This window comes from Salvelinus fontinalis, chromosome 12 (genome assembly GCF_029448725.1).
Source record: "Salvelinus fontinalis isolate EN_2023a chromosome 12, ASM2944872v1, whole genome shotgun sequence".
Lineage (NCBI taxonomy): Eukaryota > Metazoa > Chordata > Actinopteri > Salmoniformes > Salmonidae > Salvelinus > Salvelinus fontinalis.
The window spans coordinates 11,510,998-11,534,896 of NC_074676.1; the positions used below are offsets into that span (position 1 = coordinate 11,510,998).

At 46.1% G+C, this 23,899-nt stretch overlaps 1 protein-coding gene across 20 annotated transcripts; it reads right to left on the reverse strand.

Annotated features, from left to right (window-relative positions):
• Window positions 1-1,713: 1,713 nt before the first annotated feature.
• Window positions 1,714-19,738, reverse strand: LOC129866795 (CCR4-NOT transcription complex subunit 1). 20 transcript variants are annotated; one of them, XM_055939684.1, is made up of 49 exons: window positions 19,561-19,737; window positions 18,053-18,086; window positions 17,556-17,847; window positions 17,161-17,268; window positions 16,782-16,874; window positions 16,529-16,597; window positions 16,374-16,428; window positions 16,020-16,223; window positions 15,739-15,907; window positions 15,484-15,610; window positions 15,269-15,379; window positions 15,010-15,180; window positions 14,765-14,892; window positions 14,288-14,648; window positions 14,042-14,173; window positions 13,790-13,941; window positions 13,413-13,584; window positions 13,090-13,297; window positions 12,885-12,998; window positions 12,309-12,433; window positions 11,913-12,199; window positions 11,707-11,785; window positions 11,317-11,556; window positions 10,734-10,874; window positions 10,414-10,593; window positions 10,195-10,311; window positions 9,941-10,051; window positions 9,230-9,307; window positions 8,923-9,136; window positions 8,499-8,650; window positions 8,109-8,405; window positions 7,870-8,010; window positions 7,655-7,759; window positions 7,382-7,501; window positions 7,050-7,244; window positions 6,803-6,945; window positions 6,578-6,686; window positions 6,237-6,406; window positions 5,751-5,982; window positions 5,173-5,421; window positions 4,796-4,959; window positions 4,458-4,575; window positions 4,254-4,355; window positions 3,985-4,158; window positions 3,674-3,886; window positions 3,282-3,462; window positions 3,067-3,199; window positions 2,811-2,945; window positions 1,714-2,599 (listed from the first exon to the last, which is right to left on the reverse strand). In XM_055939684.1, exons 3-49 carry the CDS (start codon window positions 17,655-17,657, stop codon window positions 2,521-2,523), a joined length of 7,260 nt encoding a protein of 2,419 aa, XP_055795659.1. In that variant the 5' UTR covers window positions 17,658-17,847; window positions 18,053-18,086; window positions 19,561-19,737; the 3' UTR covers window positions 1,714-2,520. The 20 variants fall into 20 exon arrangements, with proteins under 20 accessions (XP_055795659.1, XP_055795674.1, XP_055795668.1 ...); XM_055939699.1 differs by lacking the exon at window positions 18,053-18,086 and having other exon boundaries at window positions 3,737-3,886; window positions 11,317-11,547; window positions 13,099-13,297; ... (1 more) ...; window positions 14,051-14,173; window positions 19,561-19,738; XM_055939693.1 differs by lacking the exon at window positions 18,053-18,086 and having other exon boundaries at window positions 11,317-11,547; window positions 13,099-13,297; window positions 13,434-13,584; window positions 14,051-14,173; window positions 19,561-19,738.
• Window positions 19,739-23,899: the final 4,161 nt, after the last annotated feature.

Below are 23,899 nucleotides of genomic sequence, written 5' to 3' on the forward strand. Positions count from 1 at the left end.
AAAGGTGGCTACTTTGAAGAATCTAAAATATATTTTGATTTGTTTAACACTTCAGGTTACTACGTTATTTCATAGTTTGTCTCATCACTATTATTCTACAATGTAGAAAATAGTAAAAATAAAAACCCTTGAATGAGTAGATGTCTCCAAACTTTTGACTGGTACTGTATATTCATTTGTATTCCCCCCCAATAAAAAAAACACGAACTTGGCCAAAGACTTCCAAGCTCCTCTCCGCTCTCAAAACAACATGCTGTGGAGTAGGTAGAACTTCACATTGACAACGCAACACTGATAAAAACAGCACCGCCACACGTGTCCGGGAGCTGAAGTGTGATGCGGCTGCAGCTGTGGAGTGAATTGCTTATCCTTTTACGTATTGTAATTACAAAATTCAAAAGGCACTCGCACATCAGAGCGATCTTATTTGCAGGTGCATGGCAACAATTGAACAAGATGAAGGATAAAGGAAACCGCACACTGATCTTGATAGTATCACCGATATTTAATAAGCTTACGTATCGGCCACACGGCCTTCGTCAGAACTTTTGTGATTTAAAAAAAAAAATTGCACCATTATGTAGACCTGGCCCCACCCACATCCGTTCTACACATCGAATGGGGTTGGAGGCAAAGGAAAAAACAAACAAGTGCTACCAAATATAACACTATGCATTTCATAAATATTACAAAAGTGTATAAATAAGGAGCATTGAACGTCTGTAAAATCTCAATGACAGCAGGTTTTCATTAGTCATCCGGTACATCGTACGAAAAACGTCAGAATAATCTACAATGGACAATATTTCATGTTCAAATTCACAACATAACATACATAGGCATTTCATCATTAAGTCCTTTAGGAAATAATGTCTGGAGGGTGAAAATCCAAAAACATTCTCTTTTACTCAGAGTATTATTAATATCTCCTCCCCTGTCTGATATCTTAACTTTCTCTATGCCACAAAATCTAAAAGGTGGAAATGTCATGCTTCAGTTCATTGAAATGAACAGCGACTGGATAATTCCTGTCGTTTCTCTTGATTGAATTTATGTTCAGTAATTCTCTGTTTGAGAGAGCGGGTGGTTTTACAGACATAAGAGCCCACATGGACATTTAATAATGTAAATAACATGGGTGGTGGAACACGTAATAATGTCATTTATTTGGAACCGTTTTCCTGTGTGGGTGGCAGAAATATTCACACTTCATATTGCCGCACTGTGCGCATCCTCTGCATTTATAGCTACCATTTGGTAGAGGGCGTAAAAGAGCTTGGCTAATTTTCTTTTGTGGCTGGCAGTTGGCATGAACCAATTTATCGCGTAAATTGCGACCTCCTATACACAATACGTGGTGCATATTTCAATTCAGCCGGCAAAACTGGGTCCGATGATAAAATATGCTAGTGTTTCTTGACCACACCTCCCACTTTTCGCGAATTCAAAGTATATGTAGTTGTGAACATTACGGAGTGTTCTTTAGCGGGTCTTTTTTTGTAGCAGTTCACGTAGTGTTTTTTCCAATGCCAAAATATGAGCTTTATCCACACATTGTGGCGAATAGCCTCTTAGAAACCTCATGCGCATCTCCGCTGCTTTTTCTAGATACTCCTCTAATTACGTATTGTAATTACTAATTTACTATGTTTTACATAATAAAATGAACAAACAGTCTAAAGTAATGTCATCAGCATGAAGACAAAAACAAAATTGCAGTTCAATTGTTTAATGCGTTAACTACAGTATGCATACATACAGGAAATAAGTAGCAAGAACTAAAGGCAACTATAAAGGACTACAAAATACACACGGACCAATACATTTACAAAACATTCAAAATCCTTACAAAATGGGCTGTATTGGTCCTTTTGTTGTTCTGCAATTTGGATCTTTGTACAAATTTTAAGATTTAATTCGCCATCTTAAATTTTCCACAATTTTACAAGTGTCGGGGAGAACCTCTAACCCACTATTTAAAATGGAAAGACCATTGCCCCACCACACCCCAAGTAGATCAAAGGAGTGAACCCATGAGAGAATCTAGTGCACTGCCTTTCTTTTCCCACTCAACAAATAAAAAATAAAAAAACCTGCCCTCTTTATCCACTACCTTTTAAGCCTCTGAATGCAAATAAATCAATCATCAAATATGCAAAAATTAAATCTGTAGGAGGGAGACAGCCAGGGACCTTTGGTTGTGACTGAATGTGTGTGTACACGTCGTCTTTACATGTTAGATCATTTGTTGGACACTACATTCACATATCTGCTCGTACTATCAAGCTCTCCATCTCCCTTTTAATATTTACATCGAAGCATAAAAATATTAAACAGCATGTCCAAATAACTTCTCCATAGCCAGGCCAAAACAAACTCTTAGATCCATGAGCAGCAGTCAAACTTCAAAATCAGCATTGCCAGTTCACCCAGTGCTAACAGTAATGTAGGGGGGCATCTGTGGGGGTGGGTCCAGGGATGGCGGGTTTGGCCCTATTATCTCTCCTGCAGGCTGGCTGACTAACTGGCACCAGTGCCCTCCATCACCTGCTGAGCCTGCTTTTGCCCCATGCAGCACTGAGCCACTGACTGGAACAACCTGAGAGAGAGAGACAGCGGAGGGTGTTTAATCCAAGTCCTTCCATTGCAGTAAAATATTTTAGAACGTGTATGATTATTTTATTTTATTAAAGCAGAGCATGAACACACAACGTGCTGCTAACTGGTTATCCTCCAGCTACTACTCTGCAGGTGAAGTAATCTCAGCTGAGTGAAAAGCCAACTCTGGTAGAGAGTAAATGAGCACATACTTCTCGATCTCCGGGGCACAGTGTACAAAGTCGTGGCTCCAGAACTTGAAGGCGGGATTCTTGATGAGCTCGATGAAGGTGATGAGCAGTCCCCAGGGATGAGGCCTGTTCACAATCAGCCTCTCCAGAAGAACCCTGCAAAGAGGCGCAAAATCCTGTTAACAAAGACACTTGGACAGGAAACTGATCCATTAAAATGTAGGTAGTTCCACAATGTCTTCAAATGCAATTGTTCTTTGTAGAGAACAAGATTTACCTGGTAATCTGCTCCTGGATTGCCTCAGTGTTGGCCTCAGCAAACAGGTACAGCATGGTGCAGCTGAAGTAATGGGTGTGGCTGTTTGGGTAGCGCAGCTGATTGGCAATGGCATTCAGGAAGAGATAACGCCCTGGGAGCAGAGAATGATGAGAATACCACACAACAACGAAAAGAGGAAACTGTATGCATGTGTGTGCGTGCGTGCATCTTACCCTCAGTGTCCAGGTCCACAGCCAGGTTCTGGAAGATGTCCATGTGGGCTGAGTGAGTGATGGTGCTCATGGAGGGGGTGCTGCCCTTGTTGTGGATGTGTGCGATGGCCTGGGTTCCCACATACAGCACCAGAGCGTTGATCAGCTGGATGTTGTAACGGTTGCCTGGCTCATTTGACACCTAGAATAGGTTTGGAGGGTAAAAAGGAGAACAAAATGTAAAACCACCAACACTTGCAATTGAAGGAGACACTCGTTTTATTTCCAGATCGAGTTGCCTGGAACTAAATCTACAGACAGACGCACTGAAAACACCCAAGTACAATGACACTTCTGATACAACGCAAGACAAATCGACATTTGAACATTTGCGCAAAGACTCAAAACTTAACCTGTTCTAAAGATGTGTCGTTGTGCTGCAAATACTTCCAGGGACCCAGAGTGGCGCCCCCTACCTGCAGATTGCTGCGGAGCTCAGAGAGGAAGGTGACGGGGGAGCGTGTCTTCAGGTACGAGTCCAGATCCTTCTTGAACTGAGAGGGCATCACTCCGGTGAAGTTTGTGAGGATGCGCGGAGCGATGTTGATCTCGCTGAGCATGTCAACCTAGTAGACAAAAATTGAAAAATAGTAATAAACATTCACAGAAAACCACACAAAAAAATTGCAGTGTAATGCATTTAGGGTCTGTCATTCGGCTGTACCTTCAGATTGGGAGTGAAGGGGTCTGGAAGCCTCATGTTGCGTGGGAAGGCACTCAGAATCAGGTTGCGGAGCTGGATGCAGTTGGGCGGGATGACGTCGCAGAAGCCGTAGTGGTAGTCGCACAGGAACTCTGGGAAGTCATGCAGTAGGACCAGAAGGACACGCAGGGTACCCTGAGGTCAGAGGAGAAACATTTCAGTCAAATCCAAGTCGTAGTCAGGTTACTAATTGTTTCAAGGGAAAGAAACATTATGAGCCGTTTCCAAACCTTGTAGAGGATTTGCATAGGTTTGTTAAGCTCAACATTCCTCAGGAAGGGCGCCAGGTACTTGAACAGATCAATGAGAAGTTGCGCATACATGGGCCAACCCTAAGAGAAGAGAAAACAGGTTATCAATGGTTGCTATTCAGTTCCAAAAACATCCACCCAAACATGGCACTTTCTTGTCACACATCAGTGACTTCTCCTTGCCTTCTGCTGTGGGGTGTGCGCCAGCATCCTGGCGATGAAGATACGGTGAGAGATCAACTCCAGCCAAGCGTAAACAAAGCCAGGGGCTTTGGTAGGCCTCAGGATGTGGAAAGTGTTGCTGTGGACAAAAATAACAAAATAGAAACATGGAGAAGGTAGACAACTCAGTATAGATGAGCACCACACATTTACAGTTAAGGAAAGTGAGCTTTAAGACATCCTGACAATCAGTGATAAATACCCCCAGTGAAAACCAATCATAGAATTCTATGCTGTATTCCACTAAGAAACGTTGGATCTCCTATGGCTTTTCTAACAGGCGTGATGGCAGCATTTACCAGAAGGCGGTGAGGGTCTGGAAGTTGATGGTCTCGAGCACGTGCTCGGGGGCATTGAGCTCGAGCAACAGCATGATGAAGATGCGGTGGTAAGGCAACTGCTGGAACTCAGTCTGTCTCACATCATGGTCCTGGATCAACACTCCAACCACAATACCTAGAACCTGAGAACAGTCATGGGACGCGTTGAGCCCCAGTAATGTAATTACCCAAGAGTCTTTCTTATCAGAAATCTGTGACAGGTTTTAAAACGACTCAGAACTATGAATTGCGTTGTCAGTTTGCTGATTTCAAATGTATGGTTGTCTTTCCGAGATATCTTTACAAAGCAGAGCTGATTCTACAGACTCCATGGTGAGGATCCTCCTGATATTAACCTTGTTGAGTAGGTTGATCTTGGTGACAGTGTTGGTGGCCTCTCCGGAGTGCTTGACCAGCAGGGCGATGAGGCGCACAAAGGCGTCCAGGTTGTGGTAACACTTGGCCCTGATGATGGCGGCGCTGGCCGCGGGGTTGTGCTGCTGCTCGGCCTGCGCACGGTAGCTGATCTCCACACACATCTCCGTGCACAGCCGGAAGAAACGAGTGATCAGGTCATCGGTCTTCAGAATGCCCTGCTGGTGCATCTGGGGAGGACAGTAAGTACAGTAGTGAGAATGGCCATACATCTAGTCATTCATAATAGTTAAAATTGTGTATATTTTACTAAGATTTACTTAGTATAAATATTGATGTCCAGTCTCAAAACACTGCTGCTGGGTGCAGTGGTTTGGAAGAAAATGTAGTTGCTGCTATGTGCACTGCTCTAGCACTAAGGCCCCACTGTGTTAAGGAAGCAACTGGAGCTGTGCTCGTGTTATGAAGGCAAACAGCGCTCTGACTGGCTTGGAGGAGACAGGCTTTTCTAAGGCAAAGAACGTGAAACTAAAATAAACAAGTGTGTGCTGTCCTGTACCTGTCCCACAAAGGCAGAGAAGGCCTTGGTGCTGTCCCGGCCGGCGGCTGCAGAATGGTACAGGTTGACCCATTCCCTCAGCAGGTACTCAGCCTTCTCCCTCAGGCCCGGCGGGTCGTCGTACTCGGATGCCTGGGAGATGCCAGAGTGCATCATAAAGTTGGGTCCTCCGTGGGCCCGGTCGATCATGGCCTCGTAGTTGGAACGGACCACGTCCATCAGCTGAGGAAGCCTGGAGGTTAAAGGACAGATATACATCAGTTAGAAAGAACTACAAACGTATGTACACCAACCACACATCTCCAGGGTCGTATTCACGATGCACAAAATGGAAGAAAACTGACTGAAACAGTAAAGGGACTAACTGAACTAGTCTATTAAGAAATGCCCGTTATAGTTTACCGTTTCAAAAGGTTTTGCTAGAATGTGCACTAAAAGAATACGACCCAAACAAAGAAAATATTCATAGGACAGAAAAGGACTTACCCCTCAGGTGCGTTGGCCCTGGAGTGGGCGCTGGTTCGCATCAGAGTCTCGATAGTGTGGAACAAGTCTGCCTCGGTAATGTGGCTCACACTGCGCTCATCCACCAACAGCAGCTTCACCAGCTGCATGGCAAACGCCACTGCCATGTAGTGCAGCCCATTCTCCATAGACTAGACAGAAACATACAGACACACATGGTTGTAAGACACTGACACAGGGATGAAACACACTAAGCCCATTACCCAGTTTTATAGAATTGAGACGGACTATTCACAGATTGAGTTGTGCACCCGAAAAGAAACATCTCAACACTTAATAAAGGTGTGTGTAGTGGTGTTTACCTGTGCCAGGTGCAGGTCATACTGCTGCATGTTGACCAGGTGGTTTCTGATCAGCAGCTCCACAGCCTCCACGTTGTACTTGTACTCATCACGGCACTCAATCAGGCACCTGGAACAGATCAAACATACCCCAAACGTGAACAAAAATTGATCAGTCGATTTAGTTTCCCTTCCCCATTAAAGCCAAAAAGATTCCCATGAGTTGGTTTTAAGGGGGATACCAACCTGGTAATCTGCTTGTTGCACCACAGTGGCCCGTATGCCCGGCCGTCCTGGAGGGCTTTGAGCACCAGCAGGTGGCACTCTCTATACCGCAGAAGCAAGTCAGCATCGGCACCACTGGTAGCATCCAGCAGACCCTCCACAGCCTGGAGTGAGACATTTAGGAAGAAAGCTTTTCTACTGAGACCTAAGCTACTTGTCTATGCATGCATGCATTTCCAATGTGACTGTGTGAGGACTAGTCCCTGACCTTCTGCAGCAGGCCCAGAGCGGCGATGCCGTCCCGGGAGTTCCTGGCTAGGGCCACGGCTTCCAGCAGGCTGCGCAAAGCCTGGGTCTGAGGGTTCATGGCCAGCGCGGGAGGGATGGCATGGAGGTGCTGCTCCAGGTCTGCCATGCACTTGTCATAGATCTGAGCCACGTCATCCGTGGCCCATGCCTGTTGCTGTAATAAACACAGGACAGAGACACATTCATATGGTACTTGAGTAACGTCCTCATCCTTAAAATCAGGTTGGGTTATGTCAAGATAGCAGCAAATGCAATATTGGTGAGTTCTCTTCCAGGGCCGAAGAGCCTTACCTTCATGGGTTGGGCAAGGAATCCTGTGGGCTGAGACAGGTCGTTGCTGGGTAGGAAGCCTGGAACATTACGGGCAAACTCCTCATACACTGCCAGCTGTTTGGGGTCTACGCCTCCAACCTGTGGCAGAAATATCCCTCAGTAAATAGACCAGATGCAAAAGCGATGTTTGATATCACATACATGAAATAAATATATTTTTAAATTAATGTCTCTGACTATACCACTACTAGGAAAGAAACCAATGGAGTGCTATAGACCAGTTGTGCTCACCTTGAGTCTGATCTGCTCTGGCATGCGCTCGGCCTGGTAGGTCAGCACAACAGGGTCACAGTAGCGACGGCCCTCCTGACGGGCATGCTTCCTCAGCTCAAACTCCTACAGGAGAGGAAGGGTACAACAGTCAGCCATTAGATAAAGTACTGGACAGTATACAGACAAGAGCAGCATCCCAGTGAGAACACGAACGTGCCTATAACTAAACTCACCGTCGCCAGCCTCTTGTCCATCTCTGGACCAGCCTTCTCCACTGCAGTCTTCTGGATGAAGCAGCAGGCCAGCTCACAGTTGTCCTGGGCGACCCTGGCAGCAGCCTCCTCCATCATCTCTCTCTGCTGGGGGGTGGGGGCCTGAAGGGGGACAGGAGCAGTTATAAGCAAGAACACCACTAATAATATTTTATATAGCTCTTCGTGGATGTGAAATGGGAGAGAATGAAGATGACTACCCTGAGGGCAGCGGCAAAGCTGTTCTTCAGGTTGGTGGCGATGCTCATGAGCAGGGGCTCCCGGCAGGTGATCATGGCCATGCCGGCAGTCAGGTTGCGCATCATATGATGAGCTGCCACACGCATGCGCGACTCCTCCGAGTCCAGAGCAAAGTCCTTCCTGACGATCTGCTCGCAGGTTGTCATGGCGATCTTGATGGAGCGGTCCACTACGGGGTGGACGAGCTCTTGCACGGCCCGCTCAATGGACTGTCTCACACACTGCTTGAGCTGAGGGTGGGCTTGAAGCAAGGGGATCTGCAGGGAGTGAAGAGTGTTAGTACCGCCACAACTCAAAAGACTTACCATGTGTATTCGTCACAAGGTGTTTTGAGTGAAGGTGCTACTTACGTTGATGTTGATATTGATGTGAGGGGCTAGCCCTGCAAGGGCGTACACATTAATGTCATGATAGCTAAACTGCGGGGTAGGGGGCCCAGTAGCTGAGCAAGTGGTGGTTGGGGCGGGAGTGGATGGTGCAGCTGCAAATGGAAGAAAGTCTCCTGTTGGTTACAAGACACTATTGTGATTAAAATACAGGAAAAAGGAGCTCAAGCACAGCAGCTCGATGAACAAAACAAAGCAAAAAAAGAAACGGGTTAAATGTTCTTGGCCAAACACTACAAATCCAGGTTGTCATTCTACATTCAAATGATGGAACTTAGGCTAAAATCTTATTCAACAATTGTGATTAAATATTTACATTTCAATATACATGAGGACATTCAGATTAAACAAACATTTGAAATAAATTGATAGAAAGATATCCACACACCGACAAGGGGCATCCCAGTTTGAAAGTGCTGGATACCTGTGCTAACAATAGGGATCATTTCTTCAGGGGGCTTGGCCTCTTTCTTTGGTGCAGAGAGCTGCTCCTCCAGACTCTTCAACTTGTCTTTGTCTTTCAGCAGGGTGCCAGGCTTCAGGTCATTGATGTCCAGTGATAAGTTCTTACACAGCACCTCAATCTCAAACTTTAAGTTCAGCTGTAGTGGGGAAAGAAGCACAATGACAATCAGTATGTGAAAAGTCAAAAAACATGTTGATACTGGTGTATAAAAGAGAAAGGGTTCCCGGACCTTCAGATCATGTTCCGTATGCAACTCTGCCAGAACATTCATGATGGCCATGGTCCAGGGATTCTGAGGTCGGAAGATCTGAGAAAACATTTAACCTGCTCTTAAAACAATGAAATAAGGCATAACAGCGAGAAAATTGTGCAAATACATTACGCCAGTGGGCACAAATAATTTACCCAGAGAGCCATTTGGTTCTAAACAATGTTTTTTTAACCAAATAGTACTTTTAGGAGCAAAATTAGTGCACACATACTTTGCGCCTCTTTGCTTCTTCTGGAGATGGGCTATAATACTGCCTATAATGGTCTACATCATCTAGTTCTGGCTGGCTCCCTGTCTGGTGCTGTAGGTATTCTGCCTGGAAGGACTGGCTCCCTGTCAGCTGCTGTAGGTATTCTGCCTGGAAGGACTGGCTCCCTGTCAGCTCCGGTAGGTACTCTGCCTGATGGGACTGAGTCAGTCTTAGGGCCCATAGTTTCTCTTGACCATGGGACATGACCAGGAAAAACTCTAGACCCAACCATATTGTCTGTTGGATTGGCTGTCTCGCTATTCCTGCAGGTCCTGCCTGCCGGGGCTGGCTCTGCCTGTGCTGGGCCTAAGCTCACTTTGTCACTTTGCTAACATTGCTAAAGTTGTTCCCTAGAAATTCAAATGTGAATTCAGATACCTATTGATACATTTGAAAATGCTTGTGAGATGTGGTCTTACCACACTACGCAAACTGGATTCCAGGACTTTGGCCACAAACGGGACCACATACAGTAGCTCCTGCTGCCCCTTGACATAGGCTTCCAACAAGAGGGATTTTACCTCCAAATCCTAAAAAAAAATGTTACAAAAAATGCAGGTTAAACAACAAAAGACCATCTAGGGGCACAGTTACAAGCATTTGGTTATTTGTTGGGAGGAAAACAAATGGAAAGTATACAGGCCAACATTTAAAAGTTAGGAAATGTACTCACCGTGTACAGGATGGGCTTGTTTTTTGCCAGAGTGATCATGCCAAGCCAGTGGCCCAAATTCTTCAGTAGGGATCGATCAGAGAAGTTTGCAGCTGCCTTATCAGAGGTAAGGAGAACCTGACACATGGAGAGAGAAAAGGCTAGTGTTTAAGTAGCCCTCTTAAATGTGATATGAGTTTACAAATTTTCCATAAATGTTGTTTAAGTGAATAATCACACCTTGATGTTTCTGTAAGTTTCATTCAGGACCATTTTGACAAACTCAGGGTTCTTCAGAGTGTCTAGAAAGTTGGAGTATAGGCTGTGGAAGTTGGGCTCGATGCTGACCCTCTTCATGACCAGATACTGGGAGACCCAGGGCATAAACTCCTCTTTCACAGTTTCCTTTAACTCCTCAACCTTGAGAGTTGGATGAAAATACACAAGCATTTGTAAAATTACAGAAATGTATATAAATTGACCAAAACCAAGATGTTTAATATAGCAGTGGCAAAATATCACCAAGTAGTAAGAAACAAAAATATATCTCTATGACCCACCTTCTGTGTCATGTTGGATTGTGAAAGGTTATTGAAGATGAAAGCAATTTTCTCTTGAACATTTTCTGGGGGTTCCACAATCCTCTCGGTTTGGTCTGTTGCTACTAGCAGAGTGTCAATGTTTGTGGTGTTGATGGAGGGCTGAAATGAATAGATTAGAATATACACCCAGAACAAAATATTTTACAATATTCTAACCTCCACTTTGGAAATCATAATTTCACACTACCTCAAATTCCCATAAAATAACTTAGTGCATCCTTGCCAAACAATCACAGTAATTATTTCTTCAATGACCGCATTAGAAACAAATTCTCATTCTTAGACCTGTCCCATTTGCGAAAAAAAAAAAAATATCCTGGTTTTTGCTCCCCTTGTGTGTGCGCGAGCGTGCATGTACACAAAAATTAGCAGCATATCGTTGTACAAATTAGGGAACCCTCCTCACGGAACTGTTTAGTGTTGCCATTGACAATGAAACTATAGCAACGCAGTAAACAAACACTGAAGCACTGGGCGTCATTTCACATGGCCAGATATATATATATATATGGTGCAATCGTCTCATAGGTACTGTACTCACCGGCACATCCTTCTTGAAGCTGCCAGGGGAAGGTCGTGTGATGGTAGTGGTTTTGGCGACAGTGGTGGTGGCAGTAGCTGTGGTGACCAGGGTGCTGGGCTGTCCAGACTGGGGGGCTTTGGGAGGCTGAGACTGGGCCTGAGCTTGAGCCAACGCCAGGCTCCCAGGGGTGGTGATGGATCCTTGCATCTTCACTGGAGGATCCCGTGACTGTTGGCCATACTCGATATACTGCACACACAGGATATTCGAAAGTGCCAGAGCGAGAGACTTATTTATCATGAAGTAGGATACGCACCTCTGGCTAAGGTGGTGCAGAGATCAGTATAAAGACAATGTACATGTACAGATGAAGAATGACAAATTGTCAAACACAGGAAATCCAATTACCTCTTGTAAAGTAAGGGGGAATTGCAGAAAGTGGCCGATCGAGGCCAAATGCTGACAATATTGGGGATAGTCCTTCAGCCTAGAGAGGGAAAGATCAAATTAGCCCTACAGCAGGTCACAGATCATTTGAGTCATACATTCTATAGCAACATGCACATATTCAGTGTGGAATTCCATCAAACATCTGAAGAAAGATAAGTCCATACCTATTTTTGAATCTATCTAGAGCAGCGATTCCAAAGTAATACATTTTGGATCCAAATGGCTTCCTTAAGGCTTCAAGGACATATCTGAGGGCCAGCCCAAGGGCCATGTAGGTGACAAGACCCTTCTCGATGATCCCCCCGAACAGGCAGGCGGTGATGTGCAGCTCCTTGTCAGGGTACTGGGGGAAGAAGCGGTACTCCTCAAACAAGTTCCTCAGCATACAGTTAAAGACCTCCCGCTCTCGCTTGATGGTGGAGTCCTTGAACCTCTGCAACATCTCCAGCACCTGCAAAGAGAGGGGCGCCATGGCTTAAACAGTTGTCAGCTTGAGGATAAACACCATCACTGAGTCAGTGCCTGAAACAATCTGCAGACTATTTTACTCAGGGACTCACCTCATCCACAGACATGGTGGGGTGTGGGGGGTGATTGTAGATGCGCTGGAAGTAACTGTTAGCCTCATCGTCAATCTCCTTACTAAAGTGCTGGTTAGCCTCGGGCCACACCTGAGATAGGTCAGCTGGGAAAAAGGTCAGACTAAATCAAACCCTTTGGAACTATTTCAATAGTGATCGATTGCAGCAAATAAAACATTTGCCAAGTAATTCAAAACAAGCTTAGAACATTTTCACTATCAAACCAATAAACACCACACAAAAAAAAACATATGTACAAGGATTGTACCAAAAATCCAATCAATTATGAGCATAAGAATTTGCCAATTAGTGTTTAATGGAAGACTGACCTGTATTTCCTCTGATTCAATGTGTGAAAGACACTGTTTTTCTTCCCAGATTGTACTCAAATGTTTTTAGATGAGAAATGTTAAAGCATTTGTAATTGACTCCAGTAAAACCACATTACTTCAAGAGCCCATTAGGAGATATTAAGAGAACGTTTTGGGAGGAAATACAGTTGAGGCGCCTAGCACACTCAGTCACACCACCACCACTTACAGGCCTTCATCTTACTCTGCTGAAAGGTGGTCGGATTCAGGCCCGGTGTGCTCATCTTCCTCGTCCCAAACGGATCGCTGCTCACCGCTGGCATTCCAAGACCAGAACCAATGCCTGATCCCAGCGGACCTAGACAAAAAGAAAACACAAGTTTAGTCCTCCATTATATTGTAATCAAAACACTATGAAATTATCTCTATGGCAGGTTCTCTACTCATACCTGTGTTACCTAGCTGTGAAGAGAGGCTTCCAATCCCCCCAAATGGTGTGCTGGGGTTGGGGTTGGACAGTGGAGGGAAGGCCTTAGCTGGGGACTGGGGGTTGCTGAAGGCAGAGCCCAGCGGGGTAGGGAAGCCCTGCATGCTCTGTGTGTGAGAGGTGGCAGAGCTGCTCAGGTTCAGCGAACCCATGGCTGTCAGGGGATCCATCTAGAACACAGAATGGAACAAATGTAAATTCAGGGGACGATGAAAGTACAATGTTTCTAGCCAATACACATTACCCAATAACAGTGTTAGAGAACATAGATGCAATGCCCTTCACCTGGAGAGGAGACACCGATACCTGCACAGGGGAAATGGCGTCTAGGCTGCTGGTGCTGGGAGCACGTCCCTTTGGCATGACCCCCGGTGGTGGCTGGCGGGCTTTGTTCATGACGTTGCTACAGTTGGCAACCATGGTCAAGATAGTCTCAGAGAGCTCTTGAGACACACTCCTGAAAAATATATCAATTATTTAACTATATGACCTTGTTTCATATTTAGAAAGATAATACATTTCAAGTTCATGTTGTATTATGGAAACTAGACCTTTTGGCACAACCATATAATATGATTGAAGTAATGAAAGGGAGCATACCGGTCACAAATGTGATCACAGGTCTAATGATTCAACCTCTGATGGAAACACGGTAAACTCACCCTGCACAGGACTGCAGACAGCCCAGCATGGTAGCCATCGTTTCCGGGGGGAGCTGGGCGCTTTTGGGCTGGTCCTTCTCTGGGGCCAGACCACCCATAATAGAGGGACAGCGTCTCTTCAGGAACGTTACACATGCCTGGATGAAGGGCTCCTAGAACGGCAAACAGGTAAATAACTGTCATACACTATATCCAAGTAACGTTTGTAGCAATGTGCATGTATAATTGTTGTAAATTAAAGGCTCAACTCACGCCACCCACCCCGTGCTCTCGGATTTTGTCAGTCAGCCATTTGTCAAGTTTGAGGTATTCACGGCGAGAGGCAAGTGCAGCAAGGTCAATAACAAAGGCAAATGGAGTACCATTTAGCAGCATTGAAAGAGACTGAAAAACAAGAGGAACAGTTTGGATATTGCAACAAAAAAGTTTGCAAAGTGGCCTTGTATAAAACTATATCAAAGTAGATCATATTTCTTTAAGGCATTCCCTGATCTCTACCTTCAAGTCCTGGGCCACATCCAGGATGCGGGACAGCTTGGCCTGGTCGTACTGCTCTCCTCTCATGTACCACTCTGCCATCGAGTGCATGATCAGCTGACGGATAGAGGGGGACTGGCCCTGTCCGTGCCACGCGTAGTGCAAGATGATGGCAGAGTTGGGATGGTTGCCCAGGAAGATGGGCATGAGGGTGGAGATGAGCTCGTGGCGCAGGGTGTGCCAGGAGGTGCTGATCTGCAGCAGCGCCAGCACCAGCATGTCAGGACAGTGCTTGATGGGGAAACTGAAGAGCTGCTTCACCTGCTCGTACTGGCCCACCTCAGAGAGGCGCAGGAGGCTCTCCACCAGGTCCAGGCTCTTCCTGTGTGGCAAAAAATTACACAAACAAAAACCATCAGAAATGGCATGACATTTGACTAATAATTAATGTAAAGGGGTATCTGGAACTGTGGAGGTCAGGAGGGCTGTTTCACGCACCAGGTGGCTATCTCCCTGTTATCGTCCTCGGGTGGCGCCTTCAGTATGTCGATGGCTACGGTGTGGCAGGGGTAGTCAGCGAAGCAGAACACATCTGGGCTCATGAGGGAGTGCTGAATGAATGACAGCTGGAAGGGGAGTGAGAAAGGTCAGGAGGTCTGAGGAGGAAGTCCAGCGGTAGGACAATAGCCCAAAGCGGTAAGTGTGTGGTCATTTTTACACAACAATGATCCCGTCTTCCTTACCTGTCCCTCAGCATGCTTCCAGGGCCGGTAGATGAGGTCGACAGGGAACACCTCCATGCCCAGGCCCCTCTGGATCCCATACACCACCATCTGAAGTCCCTTACTGTCCCGGATCATAAAGCCAGGGTGATCGAGCTCGTAGGTCACCTCTTTGAAGTTCAGATTGGGGTTCTTAAATATAAAAAGGAAATGTTATGTACAAAGTACAAGACGAATGGCCAACTGAAGGGGAATATCAAGTAATTCCACTATAACTTACAACTTCTTTGACTACGTCAATCAGAACTTCTACATTCCAAGTGTGGGCCTGAGAACCATCACTTTTGTCCTTTCCATCACTCCAAATGCCACTGCCCGGAGCAGAGATGGACTGAGGAAGATGTAAAGAATGCATTAGTATATAAAGAAAGCAGTTTCATGATTTATTTTACAGAGCTTTGAGAAGGTTTAAGTTACTATCAGGTCAAACCTCACCTGTAGGGGGATTCCATCAGACAAGCCAGAGTGGGTACGAGCCATCATCCCCAGGACCCTGGCCACCTGGCTGGCAGTAACCTCTCGCACCCCATACTGCAGAATTATGTTGCGGCATTCATCAAGACTGAGAAAGAGTAAAACAGTACATTAATAGGGGTAACGGTCATTCAATTCCTTCTGTTGTGGTGGTCACACCAAAAAGGACTCAATAAATGTAATTTGTAATGGGCATTTCAGTTACTAAATAATCACCTAGCACAAAAGCCATAGCCAACTTCCTGCATGAACTCTGCAAGAGAACTCTCCATCATGGTCTTGGCTAACTCTCCCGAGTCTGGCAGAATCCTGTCCATCAGAATGTCCCGTTTTTCAGGGTACAGCAGCGGTGCAAGCACCACAGGGCAGCGCGCCTGCGGGAAATCTGAAACACACACAGACAACGTTGAGGCAACAATGTTGTGAATGAAGGAAGCGTATTTTACCTCTGGAAATAATTAACATTTTCCGTCAAGTAGCAAGTCTATGCCCCTCACCTCTGCACAGTGTCTTGAGGAAAGCGTCAATCTGCTCTTGTCCGACGCCACTGGCTCCCTTCTGGCCAAACAGAAGATGGGAGAGGAGCAGGTGCAGGACCTCTATGGCAATATCTTGGAAGCCACCTTCCTGGTTAACGCCAAGGTCCGCGTCCACGTACGAGCGGAGGAGATCAGGGAGCTTTTGTTTGACGAACTGCGCGGCTAAAAACAGATGGGGAAATATTTAAAAGAAATACTTGCTTAGATACCGTAATTACAGAATAACTTGAGCCCCCCCCCCCCAACACACAGATAAAACACTACACATTTTCAAGTCAGCTGGTATAGTCAAAAGATTAAACAAAAATTTACCAAAACCACGAAGGTCTGCGTTGCACGAATTGAGCAAAGCAAGGCCAAATATCACCTTGGGGAAAAAGGCAAGATTTTTTTTACTGCAATAAAAAAATGAATCTGATAACATACATTTCCATACAGACTTAATTCTCTAAAAAATAAATACTTACTTCTTGAACCTTGCTTAGCTTGAGAACTTTACTCAACTGAGTAAACAAGTGGGCCGACGGCTTCAAACTCTGAAAATGATAAAGGTTGAGAAAACATTCAACAGTAATTCTGACGCAGACAGTAATTTTGGGACATGAAGCCAGGCATAACTTGGACCCACTCCATCACTGCAGAAAATGTACACATTGTCTTTCTGATTTGCAGAAATCTTTTACAAAGGTGAGTGAGAAAATAAGCACATATGCCTCCTACCTTCTGGTAGTGCAAAGGATTGTCGATGGCGTAGCAAAGTGTTGAAATAAAATTAGGCTTTGAAATCAGTGAAACACACTCCTGGATCAGAAACTGTATCATGGGCAAGTGGACAAACAAAGGTGAGAGGGAACATAAATTAGGTTAAGGACAAAATAGGAACGCAAAGTCACTTTCTAAAACAATAAGGGAAGACAAACTGACAATATCAATGACGATTAGGAAACCTACACAGTGGTGCGTTCAGAGTACACATATTCCTAGCGCTGTGATATCTAAGCATGTTCCCGTTCATAAGAGACCATTAATCCTCAGAGCTAAATCAGTTGAAGTCTAGCCACTGGTGTAAAAAGTATTACTACCGGTAATCAAAAATTACCTGATGAAAATCTTTGCCACTGCTTTTACCATCACCACTGAAATCCACATGGGAGAAGAGACAGCGTAATAAATGCCTGTCCGCCTCAGGGCCGTGACGATTCACAATCTGTTGGGACAGAAAACACATTCACCAAAAGAACAGGTTGGCCGGCACAGCCAAAATATTATTGACAAGATAACTTAGACCTAAAGAAATTCTGAACAACAGAATCATATTGGTTTACAATAATTTCTGAAATGTGATATCTAATAAAAATGTGTCTATCTACAACATAAAATCTACTTAGCTATAGCCCTGCAAAGCTCTAAATTTGTGAAAAATGTGTACTGTAAAACTGGAAATACAACAATAGAAAATTACAATTTGTGAGCATAATACTACATGCTACTCACATGCTGTATTTCCTGCTGGCTGGCTCTGTAGTTTTTCTTTGTTAAATTGTCCACCAGGTAGCTGATTTGAGACAAAGCCAGCGAGAGCGAGTCAAGATTCATTGCTGGTTGGGGCGGAAGCAGGCGGCCGTGCCCGGCGCAAAATCACCATTATTCCCCTTTAGTCACTTCAGTGATAAGATACTTCTGCCCCCCCCCCAAGTGTGAAAAATGTCAGTTTTAAAACAAGCTTCTTCTGTCAATGGATCTTGATACAAGGTAAAGTCCCTCAGTGCAAAATCAAGTTCAGCATCTGAAAATAGCCAAGAGGGAAAAGTAGTTAATACAGCTGCAATCTGCAATACAGTTCTACATATAGAAAATGTGTGGTAAAGTATTCCAAAAATAATGGAGCAAATACTACACACTTATATGATCAACTGGGTTTGTAAATACCTAAAGCGAATAACGACGTACAACTGCCATGGGTAATAAACCCCATTGGGCCTACTACTCACCTGGAGTAATCCTGATTCATACGCCTGCGCAACACTAAACAAAACAGAAACACAGCTAGCTACCTTTAAACTGACAGGTAAGAAAGTCACCATGACAGTTTGCACAAACAAATGATAAATGTTTGCCAAAACTCTTTCCCAACGTCGCTCTAGTATTAGTGTCACGAGAGTCGGGCCTTGACTTCTGCACACCCACTACTCCCAGTTCAATCAGCATCGTGTGAGCTGATATTTATGCGGATGATTAACTATCTTTATGTTCTACACTGGCATCGCATGGTTAATCAATGAATAAACAAGCTGAAGTCGTTGCGAATTTGTTTACGTTATTTGGCTAGCTAATGTTAGTTATAGTAATTACAAACGTTAGATATGTTTTCAGTGTCCTAGCAATAATGCAAATAGTCAGCTACTATAGCTTAGCGAGACAATACTAACGGCAACTAGCTAGCTAAGTTAACAGTAGCTATGTGTGTGTCATCTAAAAACATGTTTTCCGTAACCGTCCACGTAGCCAACTTAAGGGTTAACGTTAGCTAACCTTATTTTTGCCAGTTAACAGATAACTAACGTTACCGCTAGCTATCTTGGGCAACATAACTTGGCTCACGTTAACTAATAATACCAACGGTCACGTTAGCCATGATTGCTAACTGCAGAATTGACCTGACCACACACTAGCAAGTATCATTTGTTAACCATCTGACAGTAACAAGCTAACTTACCCATTGAGACAAAGAGCTAGCCAACTAACGGCAGCTAAGCATATTTTGCAGCTAACTTAGCTAGATGTGACCAACGTCAGCCAGGCTACAGAGAGTAACGTTAACTCTCAGAAGGCCGTAATGTTAGGCTGTTTTCTGTAGCTGGCTGGTTAACATCTGGTACCGTTGCAAATCCAACAATTCTATACAGTAAAAGTTAACTGATCAATTTAGTAGCGAGCGATTATGCTATTGTCAATGGAAATAGTCAATAAAATATCTAGTTACAGTACTAAGTTACTAGTATTACTGAGTAGTTAGTTGCGTTAACTCAATGCCTAGCTAGCTAATTAGCTAAATGTAGCTATCGTTAGCTAACTGGCTAGCTAGATGACCTAGCCATGTATGGCCAGGTAGCGCTAACGTTAACTAGCTATAGTACTAGCAAAGATACTCTAACGTTACTAGTAGTTAGCTAGATCAGACGTTGGCGTGAACATGTTGTCGATGTGTACCATCCACGGGATAGAAATAATTACCGTTAACGTTAGCTAACTTAAATATGACTGGACATTTTTACTAGTAAACCAACTCTGCTTTTTGACATGGGACCATCAAACATAGCTAACGTTAGCTGCAAAGACAACTTCAGCCAACGCTAGCCAGTTTTTATTTTCTTAGCGAACGTTACAGTAGTTAGCTATGACGCCTAACGGCTAGTTGCACAATTGCTACCTTACTAATATCTAAATTTGAATAAATATCCCAGATTGTTAAAAAAAAAGATAAAAAGATTCAACTTACCATGGTTCCTAAAATGTATTTGCGATGTTCATTCCTTTTGGTTTCTGCGCCCAAACTTGATATATTAAAAGGGTTGCTCTCCTTCCAGTTCGGTTAAATTTTTCAAAATAAAATGGCGACTATCATCTCCGCGCGCACACAGTGCAGTCTGCACTTTAGTGCTCGAGCCCGGGCTCGCGACGCCATTGTAGTTGTTGTTGTTCTTCTTCGGTGGAGTTTAACAGCGGTTGACATCCAATATGTTGCATTACCGCCCCCAACTGAACTATAGTAAAACCCATTACACTTTGTCATACAAAATGGAAAAAGGGAAAATAACTCTTCTGAAGTAAAATCTTGTACCCCCAGGTACTTCTCTGCAGCTGCTACCACAAAATCTATTTTCTGTGACTTAGGCCTCGATCACACCAACAGCGTTATTGTGTTTTGGTACACCAGAAGTACATTAATTTCCAATGGAACGCTGCGTTTGCCTTGTGTGGTGCATACCTTGTATTTATCGAACGTATGCATCAAACTGTATGCGTAGACAGCTTGACAGAAATGGTAGCAGAAGGTAAATGTTGAACTTTTGTTGCACACAAAGATGATGCTGCGTACCATTTTGTACAATGTGATCAGTGTGATCAAGCCGTTACATCCATCTCTGCGGCACAGTTGGTAACCATTTCTGTGAACGCTAAGAAGCTAACCTTACTGAAACATATCACTCATTGGCCTATCCCTCTGTTCTAGCACAGACCTAATATTCACAGGGTTCCTCTCAGAATCCCTCACCCTTGATCCTGCCTCAACATTCTTCACTGCCTCAGCATGCGGCATCTTCTGCACTACTCTGACCCTGGCCACCTCAACCTGCCTCTCTGACCCTAGCCACCTCAACCTGCATCTCTGACCCTGGCCACCTCAACCTGCCTCACTGACCCTGGCCACCTCAACCTGCCTCACTGACCCTGGCCACCTCAAGCTGCATCTCTCACTCTGGCCACCTCAACCTGCCTCTCTCACCCTGGCCACCTCAACCTGCCTCTCTGACCCTGGCCACCTCAACCTGCATCTCTGACCCGGGCCACCTCAAGCTGCCTCTCTGACCCTGGCCACCTCAACCTGCCTCTCTGACCCTGGCCACCTCAAGCTGCCTCTCTGACCCTGGCCACCTCAACCTGCCTCTCTGACCCTGGCCACCTCAACCTGCCTCTCTGACCCTGGCCACCTCAACCTGCCTCTCTGACCCTGGCCACCTCAACCTGTCTCACTGACCCTGGCCACCTCAAGCTGCCTCACTGACCCTGGCCACCTCAACCTGCCTCTCTGACCCTGGCCACCTCAACCTGCCTCACTGACCCTGGCCACCTCAACCTGCCTCACTGACCCTGGCCACCTCAACCTGCCTCACTGACCCTGGCCACCTCAACCTGCCTCTCTGACCCTGGCCACCTCAACCTGCCTCTCTGACCCTAGCCACCTCAACCTGCATCTCTGACCCTGGCCACCTCAACCTGCCTCACTGACCCTGGCCACCTCAACCTGCCTCACTGACCCTGGCCACCTCAAGCTGCATCTCTCACTCTGGCCACCTCAACCTGCCTCTCTCACCCTGGCCACCTCAACCTGCCTCTCTGACCCTGGCCACCTCAACCTGCATCTCTGACCCGGGCCACCTCAAGCTGCCTCTCTGACCCTGGCCACCTCAACCTGCCTCTCTGACCCTGGCCACCTCAAGCTGCCTCTCTGACCCTGGCCACCTCAACCTGCCTCTCTGACCCTGGCCACCTCAACCTGCCTCTCTGACCCTGGCCACCTCAACCTGCCTCTCTGACCCTGGCCACCTCAACCTGTCTCACTGACCCTGGCCACCTCAAGCTGCCTCACTGACCCTGGCCACCTCAACCTGCCTCTCTGACCCTGGCCACCTCAACCTGCCTCACTGACCCTGGCCACCTCAACCTGCCTCACTGACCCTGGCCACCTCAACCTGCCTCACTGACCCTGGCCACCTCAACCTGCCTCTCTGACCCTGGCCACCTCAACCTGCCTCTCTGACCCTGGCCACCTCAACCTGCCTCACTGACCCTGGCCACCTCAAGCTGCCTCTCTGACCCTGGCCACCTCAAGCTGCCTCTCTGACCCTGGCCACCTCAAGCTGCCTCTCTGACCCTGGCCACCTCAACCTGCATCTCTGACCCTGGCCACCTCAACCTGCCTCTCTGACCCTGGCCACCTCAACCTGCCTCTGACCCTGGCCACCTCAACCTGCATCTCTGACCCTGGCCACCTCAACCTGCCTCTCTCACCCTGGCCACCTCAACCTGCCTCTCTGACCCTGGCCACCTCAACCTGCCTCTCTGACCCTGGCCACCTCAACCTGCCTCACTGACCCTGGCCACCTCAACCTGCCTCTCTGACCCTGGCCACCTCAACCTGCCTCTCTGACCCTGGCCACCTCAACCTGCATCTCTGACCCTGGCCACCTCAACCTGCCTCTCTGACCCTGGCCACCTCAACCTGCCTCACTGACCCTGGCCACCTCAAGCTGCCTCTCTGACCCTGGCCACCTCAACCTGCCTCTCTGACCCTGGCCACCTCAAGCTGCCTCACTGACCCTGGCCACCTCAAGCTGCCTCTCTGACCCTGGCCACCTCAACCTGCCTCTCTGACCCTGGCCACCTCAAGCTGCCTCTCTGACCCTGGCCACCTCAACCTGCCTCTCTGACCCTGGCCACCTCAACCTGCCTCTCTGACCCTGGCCACCTCAAGCTGCCTCTCTGACCCTGGCCACCTCAACCTGCCTCTCTGACCCTGGCCACCTCAACCTGCCTCTCTGACCCTGGCCACCTCAAGCTGCCTCTCTGACCCTGGCCACCTCAACCTGCCTCTCTTACCCTGGCCACCTCAACCTGCCTCTCTCTCAGTAGACACACACAACTTTTCCTAACGAAACTTAACATTATTCTGTCCCATGTCCTCCTGCACACTTCCTAAATCTTGGATTCTCCCTCCCACATACTGCTGTGACATGCCCATAAACATGACACCTGTAATCCACTGCAGTGGATTCAGCACAAACGCTCTAACAGCATAACTCATATATCCTAACATTACTTTATCAGGTAAATCCTCTGAATCAAGCTCAAAGAACAGACTCCCATCTGTTTCACCACGCTCCCAACTGGACCTGCGTCGCACCAAACGGTGGGCGTCACAAACACCAGGAATCTGCAACTTAAATTGCTCCACCTCCACACGTAACGCCACCCCAGTAATCACTTCTTTCAGTGGTGCCCTGTACCTAAGCGCAAAGTAAGATACTTTCTCCAAGTTGTGTCGCACGGCGTGCCTGCTCCCTCTGATCTGAAGAAACACAAACAAACATCACAAGTCCCCTTTGGGTTACCTTCGCCGACTCAACAGCACCCACCATCTTTTCCACCTAACCTGAAACCACCCATGGATCAGACAAAAGGTCTGGTTCCACCCTCTTCAAAAATCTCACTCCCACTGGGTCAAACATATCTTTATCATAACCATGTCCATCAATGCAAGGCTCAGGATCCAACACCAATCTTCCTCAACATACCCTCTCCCTTGTTACTGCTACCTTCAACAGATTCAAACCTATCCTCTGCCTCCCTCAGTCTTTTCAACCTTCTCTTTCTTTCCCTCCAATCCTCCTCCCTTAACCAATTACCAGATTCCTTTAAAAAATATTTAATATTTTTAAATCAAATCAAATGTATTTATAAAGCCCTTCTTACATCAGCTGATATCTCAAAGTGCTGTACAGAAACCCAGCCTAAAACCCCAAACAGCAAGCAATGCTGGTGTAGAAGCACGGTGGCTAGGAAAAACTCCCTAAAACCCTTTTTAGCCTCCTCGTGAGACATGCTAAGCCCTGTACTCCTTCCACTTCAAACTCAAGCCATCCCATCATAGATGTGCATGGCATTCTTCCACATGAGCACAAGCAGAGAGGAAGAGGAAGAAAGATGCCCAACTGGGTGGAAAATCTGTCTCCCTCCAGCAAGTGGCGTTTTTTCCCGCTCACCAAGTGAGGAATTTTTTATGGAGGTCAATGAGTGTAATGGCTTATTTGCTGTGTGGCTTCATTGATCGAATATAAGTTTCTTAATGCTTAAATTGTTAAGAGTGTACTGATATAAGTAGGACACGTGACACAATGGCAACTTTATATTGGGGTTGTCTCGAGATAGCTATGCATATTCATGACATGAGGCTATTAGCATAGGGTCTCTCTACATTGACTACAGGCGGTTGACGTCAACAACCCTCATCAAATATTCAACAAAATATTACAACAACGAGATGTATCCACCAATCC

Coding starts and splice junctions, on each gene's coding strand:
- LOC129866795 (XM_055939683.1), bottom strand. CDS start 17,657: ATGAATCTTGACTCGCTCTCGCTGGCTTTGTCTCAAATCAGCTACCTG. Junction 16,429..16,528: donor AGCTAAGCAAGGTTCAAGAA/GTAAGTATTTAT, acceptor TTTTTCCCCAAG/GTGATATTTGGCCTTGCTTT. Junction 10,312..10,413: donor AAACTTACAGAAACATCAAG/GTGTGATTATTC, acceptor TCCATGTGTCAG/GTTCTCCTTACCTCTGATAA.